Source organism: Saccopteryx bilineata, chromosome 7 (assembly GCF_036850765.1).
Source record: "Saccopteryx bilineata isolate mSacBil1 chromosome 7, mSacBil1_pri_phased_curated, whole genome shotgun sequence".
Classification (NCBI taxonomy): domain Eukaryota; kingdom Metazoa; phylum Chordata; class Mammalia; order Chiroptera; family Emballonuridae; genus Saccopteryx; species Saccopteryx bilineata.
In genome coordinates, this window is record NC_089496.1 from 44,979,654 (window position 1) to 44,998,900 (window position 19,247).

General features: G+C 42.6%; 1 protein-coding gene across 2 annotated transcripts in view; it reads right to left on the reverse strand.

The window, feature by feature from the left end:
* Positions 1-3,131: 3,131 nt before the first annotated feature.
* HIBADH (3-hydroxyisobutyrate dehydrogenase) overlaps positions 3,132-19,247 on the reverse strand; it is a 100,204-nt gene continuing 84,088 nt past the window's right edge. For both annotated transcript variants that reach the window (XM_066239745.1, XM_066239746.1), the window contains exons 5-8: positions 16,871-17,004; positions 15,131-15,207; positions 7,912-8,068; positions 3,132-4,074 (exon numbers count right to left, since the gene is read on the reverse strand). In XM_066239745.1, coding sequence (XP_066095842.1) covers positions 3,916-4,074; positions 7,912-8,068; positions 15,131-15,207; positions 16,871-17,004 — 527 coding nt within the window. In that variant the 3' untranslated portion in view covers positions 3,132-3,915. The remainder of the gene's footprint in view (positions 4,075-7,911; positions 8,069-15,130; positions 15,208-16,870; positions 17,005-19,247) is intronic.

A 19,247-nucleotide genomic window follows, 5' to 3' on the forward strand; every position in this document is an offset into this window, starting at 1 on the left:
ACCAAAAATGTCTCCAGACACCGTCATACATCCCCTAGGGGCCAAGCTGTCTAGTTGAGAACCACCCATCAAGAGAGAAAGATCTTATCCCGTTACTTTTTCCCTTATATTTCAGAGATATACTTCTCCATAAAACCACCATTTGTAAGTGTACAATTCAGTGGTCTTTAATACATTCACAAAGTTGTGCAACCACTATCACTATCAAATTCCAGAAGTTTCATCACCCCCAAAACAAACTCTGTACCTATGAGCACTCACTCCCTGCTCCCTCCCGACCCTGGTCCCTGGAAACCACTCATCGGCTTTGCCTCTGGGTTTGCCCATTCCTGACACTTCATACGGAATCATATCTGTCGTATGTGGCCTTTTGTGCCTGGCTTCTTTCTCTTGGCACAATGTTTTCAGGGCTCATCCACGTGGTAGTATGTACCGGTATTTCAGTCCCTTCACGGCCGGCCTTCCATCGCACAGATAGATATACCAGTTGATGTCATCGTTAGTTGAGGAACATTTGGATTGTCTCCACCTTTTGCTTATTACAAATAATGCTGCCATGAGCGCTCATGTACAAGTTTCTGTGCAGACATATGGTTTCGTTTTTCTTGAGCATACACCCAGAAGTGCAATTGCGGGGTCGTGTGTACCCTTTCAAGGGACTGCCAAACAATTTTCCAAAGTGGCAGCGCTGTTTTATATTCCCCGGCAGCACTGTATGAGGGTTTTCACTTCTCCACGTGCTCAACAACACTTTGATTGCCCTCCACTCATATTACTTTGTTTCAAGTTTCCAAGCAAGCATTTAATAATATTAGGCTACATTGTTTCTGACAACTTCGTAGATGAGAAAACGAATGTCAGAGGAGGGTGACTTAAACAGGTCCTGCTTAGGGGCGTGTCAGGTCCCTCCCAGCATTAATGTTTATTATTCCATGCTGAAAAACTGTGCAGTCAGTTCCACCACCACGACCAGCGGTCTGACACGTGACGACTATTGCTGGCTTTTAGTTTTCAGAGACTCATCCACACCTGCTCTTCCCCTCTCAACCATTCAAAGGTATCAATCACTTAGCAAGTGTCCTTTCTCGTTTATGCATCATTATTTTTCCCTCTTTCCTTGATTGGTGCAGCTCCATCAGCATAACCCCTAAGATCCCCATCTGACATACAGAAACACAACTTCCCTTGACCCCACGGTCCCCGCCAGCCTCCACCCATTTGTCAGTTTTCTTTTACAGCAAAACTCCTTGAGTTGTCTCTACTCGCCGCCTCCAATTTCTCTCCACCCATTTCCTCATTCTCAATCTCATTTCCAACACTCCATCCAAATACTTGTCAGGGTCACCAACGACTTTTATGTTGCCAAATCCAAATGATTCGTTCTCAGACCTTCCACTACGCAATTTATCAGCAGCTTTTGATACAAATACTCATTCCCTCCTTAAAACACTGTCTTCGTTGGGCTTCTGGATGCCACTGCCATTTGTTCCCACCTTACTGGTCACTTCTCCTCAGTGTCCTCTGCTGCTTCTGCCTCATTTTCTCAACCACTAAAAGTTACAGTAACGCAGGACTTGGACTTGGGCCTCTGTTTTTCCCTGCTTAGGTGGTTACTGAGCATCTCAAATAAACTCCTGATTTTTTTTCTCCGAAATATCTCAGAATCTTCCGCAAAGTATATGGTAACTTTCTTCTACGTTCTCCACCAACCTTGACGTCATCTGTGACTCCTGCCTCTCTCATCAGTTAGTGGCTCTTTTATGTCCAGTAACCGACCACTTCTTGCCTCCTCCATCGCTGACATTCTGGTTCCAGCCACCAGCAGTTTCTAACTGGATTATCACCATCACCTCGTAACTGGTCTCCCTGCTTCCACCTTGCCCCTCCAGTTTACTGTCCACAGCGATCCCTTTAAAAAGTAAATCAGAGCACATCAGGCCTCTGAAAAAACCCCTTCCTGGGCTGGCTGTGACAGGGTGTTTGCAAAACGGCCACCCCGATGCCCCTCTCTGTCCACATCCTGGGCTCGGCTGGGTGACTCGCCTTGGCCAGTGGGATGGGACCGCCCTGAGGCAGGCAGAGCTGGAGAGGTGCTGCTCACTGGGACCTGTCGTGGGTTGATGCTGGCAGCACCACCGTGCAAACAGGCAGGTGAGCCTCCTGGATGAGTGCCTGTGGAGAAGCCCTGACTGCGTGAGACCAAATCAGACCCTCCGGGCCCAGAGGAGCGGGCCCAGTCCAGAGGAAAGAGACAGCCAACCTAGAGAATCTTGAAAAATAATACATTTGTGATTTTAAGCCAATAAACGTGGGGGTGGCAGTGTATCACTAACCTTTTGCTTCTGCTGACACACTGCCTGCTTCACTCACAGTAAAAGCCAATGTCCTAACACAGCCTACAAGAGCCTACAAGATGTGCAGCCATCACCTCCTGACGCGTCACATGTAGTGTTACCTGCCTCAGGGCCTTTGCACTTTCTGTTCCCTGTGCTTACAATGTTCTTTCCTCACATATCTGCCTGGTTTGTTCCCTCATTGCCTTCTCTGCTCAAATGTCACCTTATCAAAGAAAATGTCCCTTACCACCCTAATAGAATACGCCTGACAGTCCCCAACCATTCTCCTTACCCTGCTTTATTTCTCCCTTTAGTTCTTACTGTCGCCTGTCACGCCCCCTCACACACACACACACACACACACACACACACACGAGACACCAGAATGTATGATCTACAGAGGCGGGATTTTGTAGTTTTGTTCATCACCACAGCCGCAGCACGTGTTACGGTGCTTATTATAGTGCCCGAATTCTTTATCACCTGGAAAATGATGGAAGTGGTACTTCTGCCAGATTTGGTGTCTAGGTTTATCACCCGGGATACTTCTGGGAGCTGAGTATGTTCCATATTAGAACATGTTACATTTAAGGCAGGTGAATCCCTACAGCACCCACAACCTAGAAAACATTCAGACGAGTGTGATTATGGATTCAGGTAGAGCAGCAGGTGCAGGCTCGGTGCTGGCCAATTCCCCTCCTTTTCTTCCCATCCTTTCCCCACTGGTCTCTCATACCAGATTTTCAGATCATTTCATTGTTCACTGAATGGCTGGGAAGACACAAAAACTCCAAGTATTATCAGCATAAAAATTTATTTGAATTCAAAATAATATAGTTCTATTTAGGTTACTGTAATAATTATCTAAAGCAAACATCGTCATTGGCTCTGAAACAGGTCTAAAGGTGTCATTCTTTTGAAGTCAAAAATAGGTAGTAAGAATGTACAAGAAAGGAAAATATACAAGTTTGCTGAGTACTGGAAACTGTTACAAGAGGGACACACTCAGACATTGTAATGGACTCCAAATTATAAAGCACACACAGAGGGGTTCTCTTGCTGTGTCAGTTCCCTGGAAAGTCAGTCAGTAACCTCAGTAACGCAAGAATACCATGACTGGGCTCACGGGGCAGGTCCTGGTCCTGAAGGACGCAGGAAGTAACTCACCACACTTCCCCTCTCTCTAACGCCTTTCCTCACACTGGTTTCTTTTTCCCTTTAGGATCGGTTTCACCGTGCTGAAAAATGCTTGGTTTTATTTGTAAAGTGGAGTGATATCCTGATTTAAGTAATCAACACGTCGGCTAAAGATGCTCAAGGGTCAAACTTCTGAAAAAGGTCAATCAGCTAGTTAACAGAGACCATTGGGGGCTTGCAGAAAAAACATCGGATAATGTATGTTTGCTAAATAGATAAAAAGAATAAGCAGTAAAAAATGAGTGAAAACCCATTTAACTGTGACCCAGCCAATCAAAAGCACACGGCGACCTTTGATTAAACCCATTTACTTGAGGAGTGAGCTCTGCGGAGGCTCAGAGACAGAGCCTAGTTTCCCAGTGTCTGCGGCCGAAGTGCTGGCTCAGAAGGTCTCCTCCTCTCGCAGAAACTGGAACACGGACGAGAAGTCCTTCTTCGCGTAGCCCTTCGCACACATCACCCTGTAGATCTGGTGCGCCTGGCTGCCCAGGAAGATCGGGCTCTTCGTGCTGGTCGCGGAGTCTTGTGCTAATCCCAGGTCCTGAATCAAACAAGGGCAGGAGCACAGTGAGATGGCGGGCAAGGCTCACTTTGGAACTGTGCGTCCTAATGCTTTGGGTTCGAAGAATAAAAAAATGAAGCCTGAAAAAATGATACTTACAAACACTATGGTAAATTCTATGTATTTTATAAGTGCTTTCATATAGCTGCAAAACTTCTCCAGACAGAAGAGTGTCCTCTCACTCCTCCACCTTCCACTGGACCTATCCGTTGCATTTAGACTTGCACAAGGATTACTATACAGGTGAGATCACACAGGCAAATGTTTCTGCAAATCTGCAGAAGCCTGAAGCCTAAGCCACACCGCATCATGGAATCACTGCATGGAATTATCCATGAATCTTAGTCAGCAAACATGCAGCAACTGCTGTGTGCTGGGCACTGTGGTAAGTGCTGTGATACCAAGTCACTGTTCTCGGGAAGCCTGCTGTGCAGCGGGAAGACAGACAACAAAACAAACGCTCAAATCCCGGACAATGACAAAACAAAGCAGGAAGAGGGGTTAGAAGTGAGGGAGAGTGGGGGGGGGCAGTGTTCTGAGAGATGAAATGTTCAAGGAAGAACTCCCTGAGGCGAAGACACTTGACCTAAGGTCTGAATGTTAGGGGGATAGTGAGTTCCTTTGAGAGCGCAGGGAAGAGAGTTTCAGGCAGATGGAACAGCAAGGTATAGGGCCCGCGGTGGGACGTGGCATGGAGAGTCCAATACAACAAGAAGGCCAGTGAAGCTGAATGAGAGCAAAGGGGCGGGGCGGAAAAGGCGCGGCACAGGCAGAGGTGGACGTGGAAGCTTCGACATCTGGGTTTCAGTGCAGTGGGACGACCACTTCCACAACCACCCTTTATCATCTCAGAGACCCAGTGCTTCAGTCTGGGAGATCCAGAAAGCCAACAGCTGTTTGCAAATAGACAAAGTTAACATTATAAATCTTTTATGAACTGTAGCTCATGGATGTCTACTACCATAAAAAGGGAATCCTGTCCAAACTTGAGCTATCTGGATGCATGAAAGCTATCTGGAGCTATCTTGAGCTATCGGGGTACATGGAAGACAATGAAGGTACAGACATGGAAACTATACTCCCCTCATTTCATGTACTTGTGATTTTATAAGAGCTGCAAACAAAGTGGCAAAACCAATTAGATTTTCTTCTTAGCATCACCGTGCGCACTGCCCCCACCCAGGGCAAGGGCGACGAGCACTGAAAGGGGAAGACGAGAAGCAAGATGAGAACTATTTCTACTCTTTGAAGGATGTCTGTGGCCACAGAGCAGTTTTGATACCAACCACTCAAGAGAGAATATGATCCAAAGGGAAAATAGACAAAAGTTAAAGCAGGGGTCGGGAACCTATGGCTCGTGAGACAGATGTGGCTCTTTTGATGGTTGCATCTGGCTTGCAGACAGATCTTTAATAAAAAATAATAATAACGTTAAAAATATAAAGCAATTGCTCAAAGGCTTCAATGACTGAATGGAGTACCAAGGTGTTATGCTTTACAGGGAAACAGATACACTGCAGGCACCGAGTCACCCCAATTTCCCGTAAGTCGTTTCTCAGTGCCCATCAGAAGCAGACTCTAGGTTGGGGAGTTCAGAAGAATGCTCTAGTTTTTGTGTCGATCATGGTCTGAGTCTATATGTACAGTACCTGAGAATTTCATGACATTAAAACGTAGAAATGTATGTACGAGCCTCTGCTTCCATGACATGCTAGCATCATATCCCCTGGCACAGTGAGAGTTAAGGGCAGTTAAGCCAAACATGTCTTAGTAAGTAAAGCCTTGATCTGCCCAAGAAGGTATACTTGCTTTAATCACTGTTATATCGATGCGGATTTCTTTAATCTCCATCAATTTGTCTGGACAAATCTAACTGGTGGCTATTGTGTGTTTTTGCTAACAGCTCCCTGAAGCGGTGAAAGGTTTTTAGAGGTTCCTTTCTAACTACTCTCATTCTAGAAGAAGCAAAGTGAAGAAGCATCCCTCTGTATGAGGCAATGAGACGGCGCGGAGAGGGGCACGGCCAGGACAGAGAGCGGCCCCCGTACAGCTGACGACCGCACCGCCTGACGCTGCTCGTTAGAAGGGCTATCTTTTATTACCAAGAAAGTCACTTCAAAGGAAGGACCTTTAAAATTAAACCGCAGGTTCCTCCTGGGCAGGGACCCTGGAAAAAATGACTCAAGTAAAGGTGCCAGCAGAGCGAGGACAGCAGAGAAGAGTCCCCAAAGCCGGCCCTGCGGGAGGGCGGGAGGCCGCACGTCCCTGGCAGACGTCTCCCACCTCTTCTTCCCCTTGCTTGGCAGCCGTTCCCTCTGTTGGAGCCCTCAGCAGCACTTTAGGGACCAGATAGTTCAACGGGTCAGAACCACTTCACCCAGACACGGAAAGGAAACTGGGCAGAGAGGTGCCCCTCGCGTTCCTCCATGAGCCCCAGTAAGTCCCCCTGCAATGCGGAGGGAAGAGCCCACGGGAGGGGCCACCTTCTGTTCCCGACAGCAGCCACGCAGCACAATTACACAGGCCCGCAAGCAAGATGGGCACACTCCGTACGAGGGCCAGACTGGCATAACAGGGAGTATTCTCTTAGATGAGACATGAGAAGAAACGAATCTATAAGAAACACAGAAACAATGTAAGAATCATCAAACACTGCCTCATTTGATAAACATTTACAGTGTGCTGGCGCAGTGCCGGGTACCATGCCGGGAGCTGGAGCAGAGGGCCAGGAAGGGCGAGCGGGCAGAGGGAACAGCACATGCGGGGGTCACGCACGAGCCGGGGCGGGAGGCAGGGGCAGGGAGCGGAGTGGGGGGCCAAGCTGAGCTGGTGAGCCAGCAGAGGCCGAACCCCGGAAGGCCTCGCAAGACAACTTGCAGAGATGGACTTGAATCTACAAGTAACTGGAAATCACGAAAGCAATTAAATAGGAGAAATGGCATAATCAGGTTTTTACATTTTAGGAAGCTCACTCTTCCATGGGGTGGAAAATGAGGAAGATGAGGATGAAAGGCAAGGAGACCGGGTGCGGGCTGATGTGCCATCACCTTCGTGAGGCTTGGCCAAGGTCCTGGAGGGGCAGACGCGATGGACGAGCTCAAGGCCTCGGCTCCCACAGAATGGACCGAGTGTCGCAGGAATGACGGAGAGAAAGCCGAGGACAGTACCCAGGGTACGCACTATTCCTTCTGTAATCGGGAAATCAGATGTCAACTGGGGGAGAGGGGTGTAAGCTCTACGCAGAAATCTGAAATTCTCCCAGAAATCTGAAGACTCTCTTCAAGCTGAGATCACAAATGAGAGGCCAACAGTTTGCTTTTCAAGTGACTTTATTCATAAATATATATCTGTATTCTTAAGACGGGATGATGTATTTAGAAATCCAGTGTCATGAGAAAGAGCCTGTCTTCTTTTGTGGTGTGTATGTTCAATGTCAATGTATTACCCATCATCAGAAGATTCTTACTGCTTTCCTTCTAAGGACTTCTTCAATTGACGTAAATGTATGATGGATGAAGAAGAAAATTTTACCAGCTCAGATTATAAACAAAAGAAAACCCCAGCCCATTCTTCTCATTTGAAAGGCCAGAAATTAAAATGAACAAGATAAGGATTTTTATCTAAGTTTTAACTCATTTCCAGTGAGTAAGTGAATCATTATTGTAGAGATTTTGCCTTCTAAGACAGACACATGTTTTGTTAAAAGGGGAGGGACTGAGGAGGGAAGAGAAGAGGGAAGGAAGGAGGGAAGGAGGGAAGGAGAGTTAGACCATTAAACAGCCCCCCCACCCCGGGCAGCCTCTGTATCCACCATACCTTAGCCATGAGCGCCGTTCCAAATCCACCCTGGTAGTTATTAGCCGAGGGAACTCCATCCATCACCCCAGGGACAGGATTGTAAGTGTCACTTGACCAACACCGTCCTGAGCTCATATTTAGAATTTTAGCCAATAGTTTTGGGTCAAGCCCTAACCTGTCAAAGGTCAAAGAAAAGAAGTGTTAAATGTCAAAATCTACAACTCATGCGTAACTTATTTATGTGTGAGGATGCTCCATCTTCTCTCTCCATTTATTATATGTCTTCAAAAATCAAAGCAGATTGATGAGAGTGAAGAATCCAATCTTAAATTACAAGGTATTAAAAGCGAGTGATTAAACCATTCTGAGCCAGACATTGTGCAATGAGAGAAAACCTTCTGCACTACACTACTTTTAAGAAATAACACAATTGCACAAAAGTGTTGTTGGTTTATCACACATGTGGGTTTTCTATAGAAAAAGAAATGTCTTTCTTGTTCGGACGTTATTCATTTATGTGTCACATAAGAACCTTAAACCAATAGGATCATCTAAATTCTACATCCTTTATTCACAAATGATGTATTTCAGAGAGAAATATCGACCGATAAACTGTATACATCATGGTGCTCATGCAGACGCACTGTCACGTCTGCTCATTCTTCTAGCTTTTCTGAGGACAAATGCAAGAGATGAGCCATGAGCCAAATACAATGAGCTTAAGGGAAGTTATCATTATAAAAAAGACATTTCTTGCTGCAAACTTTTCCTTATTTATTAAATCTTCATCAAACAATCTTGCTTATGAAGCAAATCTGTACAGAGTTGTGACATATGCTATCTATTCAGAGACATGCATTATAGTTCTGGGTCAACTGCTGATAAGGTTACTGATCCTGATAAAACAAAGCTTGCCCAAGCGGAAACATCATTTGTTCTATCAGTGAGCTGATGGCATAAACGACTGTTCAATGTGGACCCAGAAAAAAAAAGAAAGAATCAAAATGCTATATTATTTTGATCCTAAGTCTCTTTACGCAGTTTGGGAAGCAGAGTTTTGCTAAGTATCACTAAATTAAATTTCAAATAAAACTTGCAGCTTTTTCTTAAAACCAGTCTCTCCCAGAATAAAAGAAAGATTGAAAAGAGACACATATAAATGTTAAACTGTGCATTTTGGCATGTTTAAGTTCTTGTTTACTTTGTGTGTTCAAAATATATGTCTGCTTACTTCCAAACCTGAATATCATGACCAGTAAACATTTTTCCAATGTTAGGACAGGAGGCGCGGGCTAATAGTCATGATGTGTATGGACTTGTCATGTAAAGTAACTGTTATGTAATACTTCACGGCATACCATGAACATAAATCCATATGGTGCGTTCTGGTATAAGGAGGGGTTTTTCTTAAGGGTGATAAGAGAGATAAAGGATCCAATCTAATTTGGCTATCGCACATTCTGATCAACCAGGGACTGCTGGGAGAAACCGGAAGCTTCACTCCCTCTTTCACAGAGACCCAAGTTTGTTACATGTACAGTCTGCTCTTGACGCTTTCTTCCCCCTTTTAAATATAATCAGGCTATCAGTATGCTGTTGAAGCAGAGGACACAGGAAAAAAAAAAATCAGTGTGCTTAGGGAAGAATTATGAAAAGAAAAATCACAAATTAACAATTTGCTGTAACTGCAAATGTGTTCTCTAAGCACAAATGTTCAAGAATGCCTATGTCTAATGTGTTCTATGAGCAGGGAATATTTTTAAAGACCCCCAAACATCGCTTTTCCCTTCCGTTTGAAATGTAACTTAGAGACTTCCTAATTTAGATCCTTTCAAAATAGTTTATTACAGTTAAAGCAGCAGAGTTACTGCCCTCTTTATAACCCACCAGCTTATACTTAACAGTACCTCATGACAGCCTTTATTGCTAAAGAAATGCATACCCTGTCTGAATTCATACCCAAAATGGTGAGCAGAGCTTATGCTCTTTTGTAAACCCCTATATCTTGAGAAAAAAATACCGGCACTAATGTATGGAATCCTTTCTGGTGAACACACAGCTATTGAGAAGCATCGTGAGGGGCGCACAACAGAACGTGCTCACCTCTCCATCTGATCCCCCCACCACGCCGACTCCCTTTAGGGGCCGGCGACCCTCCCCCTCCACCCTACAGCAAAGTGTATCATTAAAAAGAGCAAGTTGGAAGTGTTTTGCATTTCATCTTTCTGAGGTTTCTTTCACTGGCACATATATAACTGACAGTTAAAATTAGAGACATGATATTAAAATCAGTTACTGAAGTCCTCTGTCTTCGACTGTGCCCAAGGCTTGTAACGGTCTGAAACCAGCTAGAATACACAGTAATTGTCATTCAGAGAGTCTATCCTAGAACGTCATGCTTCACTGGAGAAGACTGAGTTTCCATCTGAAATCAACAAATTAATCCAAGACAGGTATCTGAAAGGGCAAGTTTAATAGGAAGCAGCTACTGGGCTCTCAACCATGATAAAATGTTATTGCTGTTTCCCTGTAAATTGGCTGGGAACATATGATACTTTCTGCATAAGAGCCCCACCGCTGTTCAGGAGATATACAGCTCAAGCCATCAAAAGGATGACAGTCTGTCAGTCCCCATAATAACTTGCCACTGGATGTGGTTCGAGAGTGCATGCGTGCATGCATGTGGCTTTACAATTGCTGGAATGTTCTCTGATATAAACAGAATGAATTCACTGCTCTGATCGCATATATAATGCAACTCAAATAAACATCACTGTGTCAAATCTATTCACCTTTAAAACATAAGAATTTTAAATAAACTATTGGGAGAAGTAAAAATGCAGAAACTGTAAAAAAAAAAAAAAAAAAAAAAAAAGAAGAAGAAGAGAATCCAAACGTTTGCTTTCACTGTAACCAAGGCTTTAAGGGCCAGATCAGTTGGTTCACTTTATATTCTCTTATAGTATTTGTCTATACTGTCTGGTTGTAAGTAACAGCAAGGCAAATTATTCCACTAAACTGAGATGCTCGTGTCACAGGAACAGCACTGAAAATGAACCGTCTAGGACCACGTCCGTTTGAGTCAATCATTCGCCTAAGGCTCACGCAGAGCAGCCATGCAGGCCTGTGCCTGGAGCCGAGGGGCCCTCGGTAAAGCAGCTGTGCTGCCCTCCAGGAGTGGCCCAGGTCAGACACAGGCAGACACCTTTCCCCTGAGGCAGAAGTGCCTCCCTCCTCCCTCCCTGCCCCCTCTCTCCTCTCCTCATCCATGGGACAAATCTTCTCTCAGTGCCTACTATGTGCTAAGTATGTTCTTGAGCTATGGCAAGAGCAGACAGCTCGCCCCCGGCATGGCGCTTGCCTTCCAGTTGGGAAATGTAATAAACAAACAAACAAGTATATAACGCCAGCTAGTAAGAAGTGTTATGAGGAAACCATTCAAGTGTAATTCAAATCAAATACTAACCATCACTCCCATCACATCAATCACCACCATATACTGAGCACCTGCCAGGATCTGTTTTAAAAGATTTACATGGATTAACTCATTTAATCTTCATAACAACCCTATGGATAGACACTGTTATTTTTGTCACTTTACAGATGAGAAAAGCTTAAGTCTATGGCAAAGCAGGAATGCAGACATCAATAGACACCCAAACTCTCACCATCCTGAGTCTCACTGGCTCATGTGGGTAGTGAACTGGGTAGTCAATCAGCCAACCTGATGGCATTTGATCATCTTATTAAGAAATTGGGTCAAACTTTTATTACAAACCTTTTTCTATGTGTTAAATCTACTAACACTTAACACTATACACTTATGGCTTCAGTAATCACCTAAAAAAAAAGGCAACATCTTTCAAGGGCAGGAGCCAAGAAACTAAAATTACGTTTGTGGGAAAGTTTGCATTTTGAACAGCCTTCCAGAAGTTCAACTGTTAAGCTTTTGGTGGAAGAAGACAATTTGGTTGTTGCTGGAGGAGCCTGGCCCCTGGTTTGGTAATGCAACCAATTTCTTCTACCACCTCTACTGAAAAAAAATAGAAACAAACAGAAAACAATTCCCGGTGGAGCAAAAATTAGAGGAAAAGCAACAGAACTCACATTGTGCATGCTGCTCCTACGTGACGCCCTGGAGCCGAAGCTCTCTGACACACACAGGGCACTGTGAGCACCCGAAACCCAGCCTGAACCCTACTAGAACCCCAGCAGAAGGTAGAAAGGCCTCACAAAAAAGAATCCCCAAATATGTTGTATGACAACATTTTCCTATGGCTTACGTTTTTATAGCATTTTAAACTTTCACTCACATTCATAAAGACTGTTAAAAATCATAAAGTCAGTAAGAGTTTTAAACTGTAAGATTTTGTTCTATTTAAAAAAAGCGGGGATATCAGTGTTCTAGAAAAACACTTACTTAAGTGGATGAAATTAATCAGAAATGATCACTTCATAGAAATAGGTGACTCAATTTGTAAATGTTGACAGTAATGCTCTAAAAAAAATTTTTACTCCGGAGTGAACAGAATATAAATGTGGCTGAACCACTTTGATGCTGTGCTACTTTGTGGGAATTTACTACTTGGGAATTTATGCTTGCTGATGCCAATTTTCCCTTTCACCTTGCAAAGCTCAATAAATTGTGGCTGTTTTCTATACTCTATTAGAGAACAATCCTGTCATTTTGAACTAGGTCTGTAAACCATGGAGAAAAGACAACAGCAGAAGCAATCATTTTGGGGACTTTCAAACCACTGAGAATCTTTGTAAGATAAACTGATAAAATCCAATGCTATGAAAATAAGCAATTCATTAATACAATCTGATGGTATCAGGAACATATAGATCTTTGCAACAATTAAGTAAAACTAGTGAGCTCCTGTTTTGCGTTCAAATATGATTTTACATACATATATTACATACATAAATATATTAGAAATAGTAATATACAGAGAGTTTTGGGATAAAATGTTTAAAAGTTTCATCTTTCTAAATATTGTTTTTATCATAGTGGATCAAGGCCAATGAATAGAGAAAAATCTACTTATTGTTTCTGCTTTTAACATTTTTATTTGGAGTTTTATCACTTTTCATTCTTTCTTTGATAAATCACTCTAGTAGCTAGTGTATACATTTCATTCAATTCATTTGATTCAACCGATTTTCATACTGTTCTTTATTAACAGGTATTTGGAGTTGGACTTCCACAAGCACTTACCATTCAAAATCTCCATTTTAGAATGGCAAGTGATCATCTAATAAGAGCTCTGCTAGGAAAATTATTTGAGGAATCATCAGAGGATACATCACTATGGCGAGAGCATCCTGACCAGTGATGTAAGAAGCAGAATGAAACCTGACCAGTGGTGGCACAGTGGATAAAACATTGACTTGGGATGCCGAGGACCCAGGGCTGAAACCCCCCAGGTTGCAGGTTTGAGTGCGGGCTTGCTAGCTTGAGCACGGATTCTGACATGATCCCAGGGTCGCTGATTTGAGCAAGGGGCCACTGGCTCAGCTGGAGCCCCCAAACAAAACATGTATGAGAAGCAATCAATGAACAACTAAAGTGATGGAACTATGAGTTGATGCTTCTCATTTCTCTCCTTACCCTCTCTCTCTCCCTTTCTGTCTCTCTCTCTTAAAAAAAAAAAAAAAAAAAAAAAGCAGAATGTAAAATAAACAGACACAGATAAAGAGGGAAATTTCAGTACAGTATAACCTAAGTTCATCTAGGCTTTTACCTTTTTACTATATTTTCATTTATATCCAGAACAATAAACATAAACGTCTAAAGATGCACATGCACACTAATGCTCCAATCCTACTGTCAACACCAATTAATTCTGCATGCAATTTTGGGTCCAGAAATTTATATTTCTTCTTCCATGAAATTAGTCTAGAGGGTGGACTTGTAAACAAGTTACTAGTAACCAATTTTTAATTATGATAAGCGACCCATAGCCTAAAACTGGCTACAATATAGAAATAACAGCAACTAGTTTCGGTATATATATGTTTACTACCAGTTTTATTAAAGCTTTGTACAGAAACGCTAAGCTTACCATCTTACATTCAATTTTAAAATGTAAATGGTACAGGATATTGATAAACCAATTAGCACTGATGCACAGCACAGTCCTCTTTCATCTCAATTACAACCTGACAACTTAATAGGTCAAGACAGTTTAACATCTGAGACAAGGGCAATTCAATAAAACAACAGCATCTTGATATGGTAATTAAGAGGAAATGTGAATCCGTTACTGTGTTTTAAAAAATATCTCAAGTACTTTGGCTCTTTTTATTGCTTTTATCACAAGCTGTGATATGAAACACCACTTTAATTTGTGGTATACTTGGTACATAGTTTGGGGAAGTGTGTAAAAAACAACTGAATAAAGCATCTTGCTCTTTAAGATTTTCTAAAGTAAGAAATACATATTTATTATATTCATGAAATCAAAACATTAAAAAATTAATTAGGTGATTAATCATATAGAGCATTCCTAACCCCCCCAAATTATAGGCTAACATTAAGACATTAACCTTAAGCATTCTCAGAGATGATCATTGCAGGAAAAACAGCATTCCTGAATCACTTTAAGCAAAGTATGAATGCCACTTTATATTAATGGAAAGCTACATCCTCAGTGCGAAGTGGGAACACCCCAGGCAGGTTGAAATGAAAGAGGCACACACGAACTGAGTGAGCTGCAGAGCTCTATGAATGCCGTCCATTTTATCCAGGAAATACACAACCAAGGGCCCTGCTAGTCTAGATTTGGGGGACTGTATTTAAAACAGATACATAAAACCAGTCACGTGGTAGCATCACACTTGAATTCACTATCCACTAAAACCATGTTTTATACAAATTTGTTCTGTACTGCCAAAGTATGTTTAAATTTTATAGTAAAAGTGTTTCTCGCATTTCAACGTAATAGTAGAAATAGAACTTCCACATAAAAAGAATAATGTATTGAATAACTTCGAATATACAGCGCAATACATTTTACAGCTATGGCAAAGACTATTCACGCACTCCAGGGTCCTACTGGTCGTCAAATAAGCAAAGTCTATTAAATATTAAAGTTCAATAATGAAGTACCTTCAAAATGTTCCTGGATCAACTCAGTTATCTCTCATGAACATTTTTTTTCAATATCAGAAAAATCAAAAAAGGAAAGCTCATGAAAATTGCGAGTACATGAAAGTGTACTGTTCAACAAACCTGATTCCCAGATTCATGGCTTCGGCGGTTCCAATCATACTAATAGCCAACAGCATGTTGTTGCAGACCTTTACAGCCTGCAAATAAATTGAGCACACGTTAAGTATCTTTATTTTCAAGTTATAATTCACAGGAACTTTTTCTTCCCCCAATTCCATATGCTTCTTTCTAAAAGTAGGAGCAACCAAGAGCCGATTCCCTCCGATAGGGAAAGGGACCCGGCGCTGCGAGCTTCCCTCTGGGACTAGCATGCTCTGTGGGTCCAGGGCATGGGGCCGGCGGTACCTCCTCCCCTGGGGCAGAGCCCCACAGAGCTCCTCCCGTGGGCTCAGCAGGATGGGGAATACTGATCTGTGTGGCATGGCCACTCTTTACGGGAGGAGGCTGACATTCTAATTGGGGAAACGGGAAGAACACACTGGATGAGAAGGCAATGAACAAACAAACGGAAACAGTGCGTGGTCGACTGGATGGGAGAGGGCATAAGACAGACAGCAGCAGGTCACAGGAACAAGATCTCTGAGGGCAGAAGCAGACAGTGAGACCTGAAACTCATTCTCAGAAGGCCGGGCAGGAGTTAGTTAGGCAAAGAGAGAAAGGAGAAGAGAAAAGGTAATGATATAAGACAGATTGAAGACAGAAGAGCACGCATGTTCCTGAGAACAGGAAGAAAACTGACTCGTGTGCATATGTTTGAAGGAATGGTGAGAAACTGAATAGTGAGGTTGGGGCGGGATCTATGAGAGCTAGGGAGAGAGTTCAAGTCTGTCCTGATAGGAAAGGGATCTATGCAGTTTCAGGATGGGGAAGTACTGTGACGACACAGCACGTTGATGGAGTTGGTTTGGCTCACAGTGTTGGGCAGAGGGGTGAGACCAGGATGCAGAGATCCACCAGGCCCCTGAGCAGTAAACCAGGTGTGAGACGAGGAGAGAAAGACTGGGCCCGGTCAGGTCTGGTCTGGAATGGACACACTGTCCGCGTGAGAGCCGCTGCAGCAAAAATCAATCCAACCAGAAATACTGACTAGACAAGGGAGTGGAGGCAACAGACACACCTGAGGTAAGAGTCTGGAGTCAGAGGGCACCAGAGGCAGGACAAAGCGCTAAGAGGAGTGTGAGTGAGTGTGAGTGTGTGAGCGGGAGTGGAGGCAACAGACACACCTGAGGTAAGAGTCTGGAGTCAGAGGGCACCAGAGGCAGGACAAAGCGCTAAGAGGAGTGTGAGTGAGTGTGAGTGTGTGAGCGGGAGTGGGAACGTCTTAGGTGAGAGGGGACAACCAGCTGGATTTCAGAGTTCTGAATTTTCATTCACCTCTATCTGACTAGAAGTTGATGTAACTTATTTCTAAATGAAAACTATTTGATACTCAAGAAAAAGATCAAAGTGCACACATCTACCTGACTATACTACAAACAGAGCTGTAGCAAGTCATTAGAAAATGAGAAGGAAGATCATAGCAACCCAGGCAACAGGAGCACTACAAACAGCAACAGTTTTAAAGGCGATTTCAGGGGTCACTGGGATGATAGGTCAAAATCTGAGTGATGGAACTTGATATTCTTTTTGTAAGTTAATTGATTGATGTCTGCTTAATTCCAACAGGAATGAGGGAAAAATCTAAGCAAACAAAAAGTGCACAGACTGAACATAGTAAGGAGGAATAAGACGATGGTGAGGAATAAGAAATACCACGCGCTGATTTCACATCGCGAGTCAGGTTACTAACATGACACGTACCTGCCCAGTCCCGACGCCGCCGCAGTACACCACGTTGGAGCCCATGCAGCCCAGCAGCTCCTGGGCAGCAGCAAACTCCTCTTCCGCTCCTCCCACCATAAACGTGAGGTTCCCAGACCGAGCAGCTCCCACACCTGAATGGTTTAGGATAAAGGGACAGTAAAATCAGAGACAATCCCCAAACCAAGTGAAAACATCTTGCTTCCAAGTTATACTTGTCGGGCATGTGCAAAGTTTCTCCTGGGATGTTTTAATAATCAAGCATCACATAGGGTGATCATAAACCAAAAGGGACTTACAGATTTAATCAAACTCTCAATGCATCTTAAATATTTTGGCACAATCACGGCACAAAAAATATGGGGATTTGAAATGTGAATTTTATCATTCCCACGCTCCTTTATCCTCCTAAGAAACCTGTTCACAGTAACAGAGGTTTACGGAAAAGGTCACGGTGCCAGGGCCTGCATGGGAGCCAGTAGGAGCTTACTGCCTGAGTCTGATGTGGGTCTCGGCCACTGGCTTGCTCTCCACACCATCTACAGATGAGATCTGCAAAGACAGAGACCCGGCTCTTTCTCCCATAAACAAGCAGGCATTTCAGTAAGAAAACGGCTGCTTATTCACACTGATTAATTACTCTGATGTGCACTTTCCAATATTATTTGATTTTTCTTTTCCCTCCTGCTATCTACCTTTGGGCAATTCATTCCTAGTGCTATGAACAAAAAGAAGAGATAAATTTTAACATTGGTTTGGCTACTCCTTAGCATCTTTTTATAAGAGTCTAATGGCATGTTCATTCATTTTTTTTAAGATTTTATTTATTGATTTTAGAGAGAAGAGAAGGAGAGGGGGATAGAAGTAGGAAGCATCAATTTGTAGTAGTTGCTTTTCATATGTGCCTTGACCAGGCAAGCCCACGGCCTTGAACCAGCGACCTCAGCGTTCCAGGTCGACACTCCATCCACTGCGCCACCCCAGGCCAGGCGGCATGTTCACTAATTGAAATGACTGAAGAAACAACTTCTAATTTAGCACGGAAAATATGGCCTGAACTTATCTAAAGGGGGGGCGCTTTAGTATCTATATTTTTATTAACTATAAAATAAAACCAAGAGTGTTATTGTGTTTTGTATTAGAGACATCTTAATTTATAATTTTCAAGTTACGTTTGTTCACAACTAGGAAAGTATGTGAAAGAGCTGTATTAGTACAATTTGTGCCTTTCGACTTATTTTATAGTACAGCTAGGAACAAAGAAACCCTAATTGTCTGCACTATGTATCAAATCTGGCCATTAGAATGGACAGCTGCAAGTAATGGCCTACTTTTGAATTTAATTTATTCAATGAAATACACAGTTTTCATACATAAAAAGTCCAACGGAGGAGGAGAGCCCTATTTCATTCAAATTGTGAATATTTTGCAATTGCCAAATCAAGTAGCCTTTCTATTTTACAGGTCATACTATTTTTAACTAGTTATTAAAACTAAAAGAAGTCAGTATTATACGTTAGCCAAACAATTTTGGGAGAGGGAATACCCACGTTATGAAAGCTCAAGATGCTCATATATACGGCTAAATTACATTATTTCATAATATTCTCAGACATACTTTGGAACTGATTATGTACAAAACCCCAATTTTAACAAAGGCTTTTAATTAGCCAATCTGTGTCACCTGAACATTCTGGTAATGTTGACATTTAAGTCATCGTTTCTAATTTACTTCACCAAGATGGTAGATCATTCATGTTTTATAATTATTTTTCTCAATTTCTACAGCCTTTTTTATGTAAACCACATATGCACCCTTACTTCTAATCCTGTTGATCTGACCTAGAGAAATTAGTTAGACAATTGAAGTCAAAGTTTACAAACAAATCCAGCACTATCTATCACAGATCAACGGCTTTGCATCTAGATTACAGACCGCTAAATAGCTTCAGAGAGTCATTCATTAAAGGAAAAATTAATGCTGACAATGGTTCTTAGCCAGTTAATCTTTTGACAGGTGTATTTCCTCACTTGTTCAAACACATATTTCAAAAAGAAGAAATAAGTTACTTAAGCAAGAGAAGACCATAAAAGAAAGAATAATTCATCTTTTAATTCACAGGTCTATGGTGTTTCTACTCTCTTTTACTCTCAATGTGGTGGTATAATTATTTTTGACTATCGTAACCTACATTCCCACATATGGGTCTGACTATACTGGGTAATTCTAGAGTTCTGGCATCCCTTGGGACCAAATGCTACCTTTGCATACATATTCCTCTAACCAGACAACAATACTAAGCCTGGTCACTGCAAAGGCCAAATTAAGACCTAAATTATCCTAAAAAAAAAAAAAAAGTAACCATTTTGAGCTTAG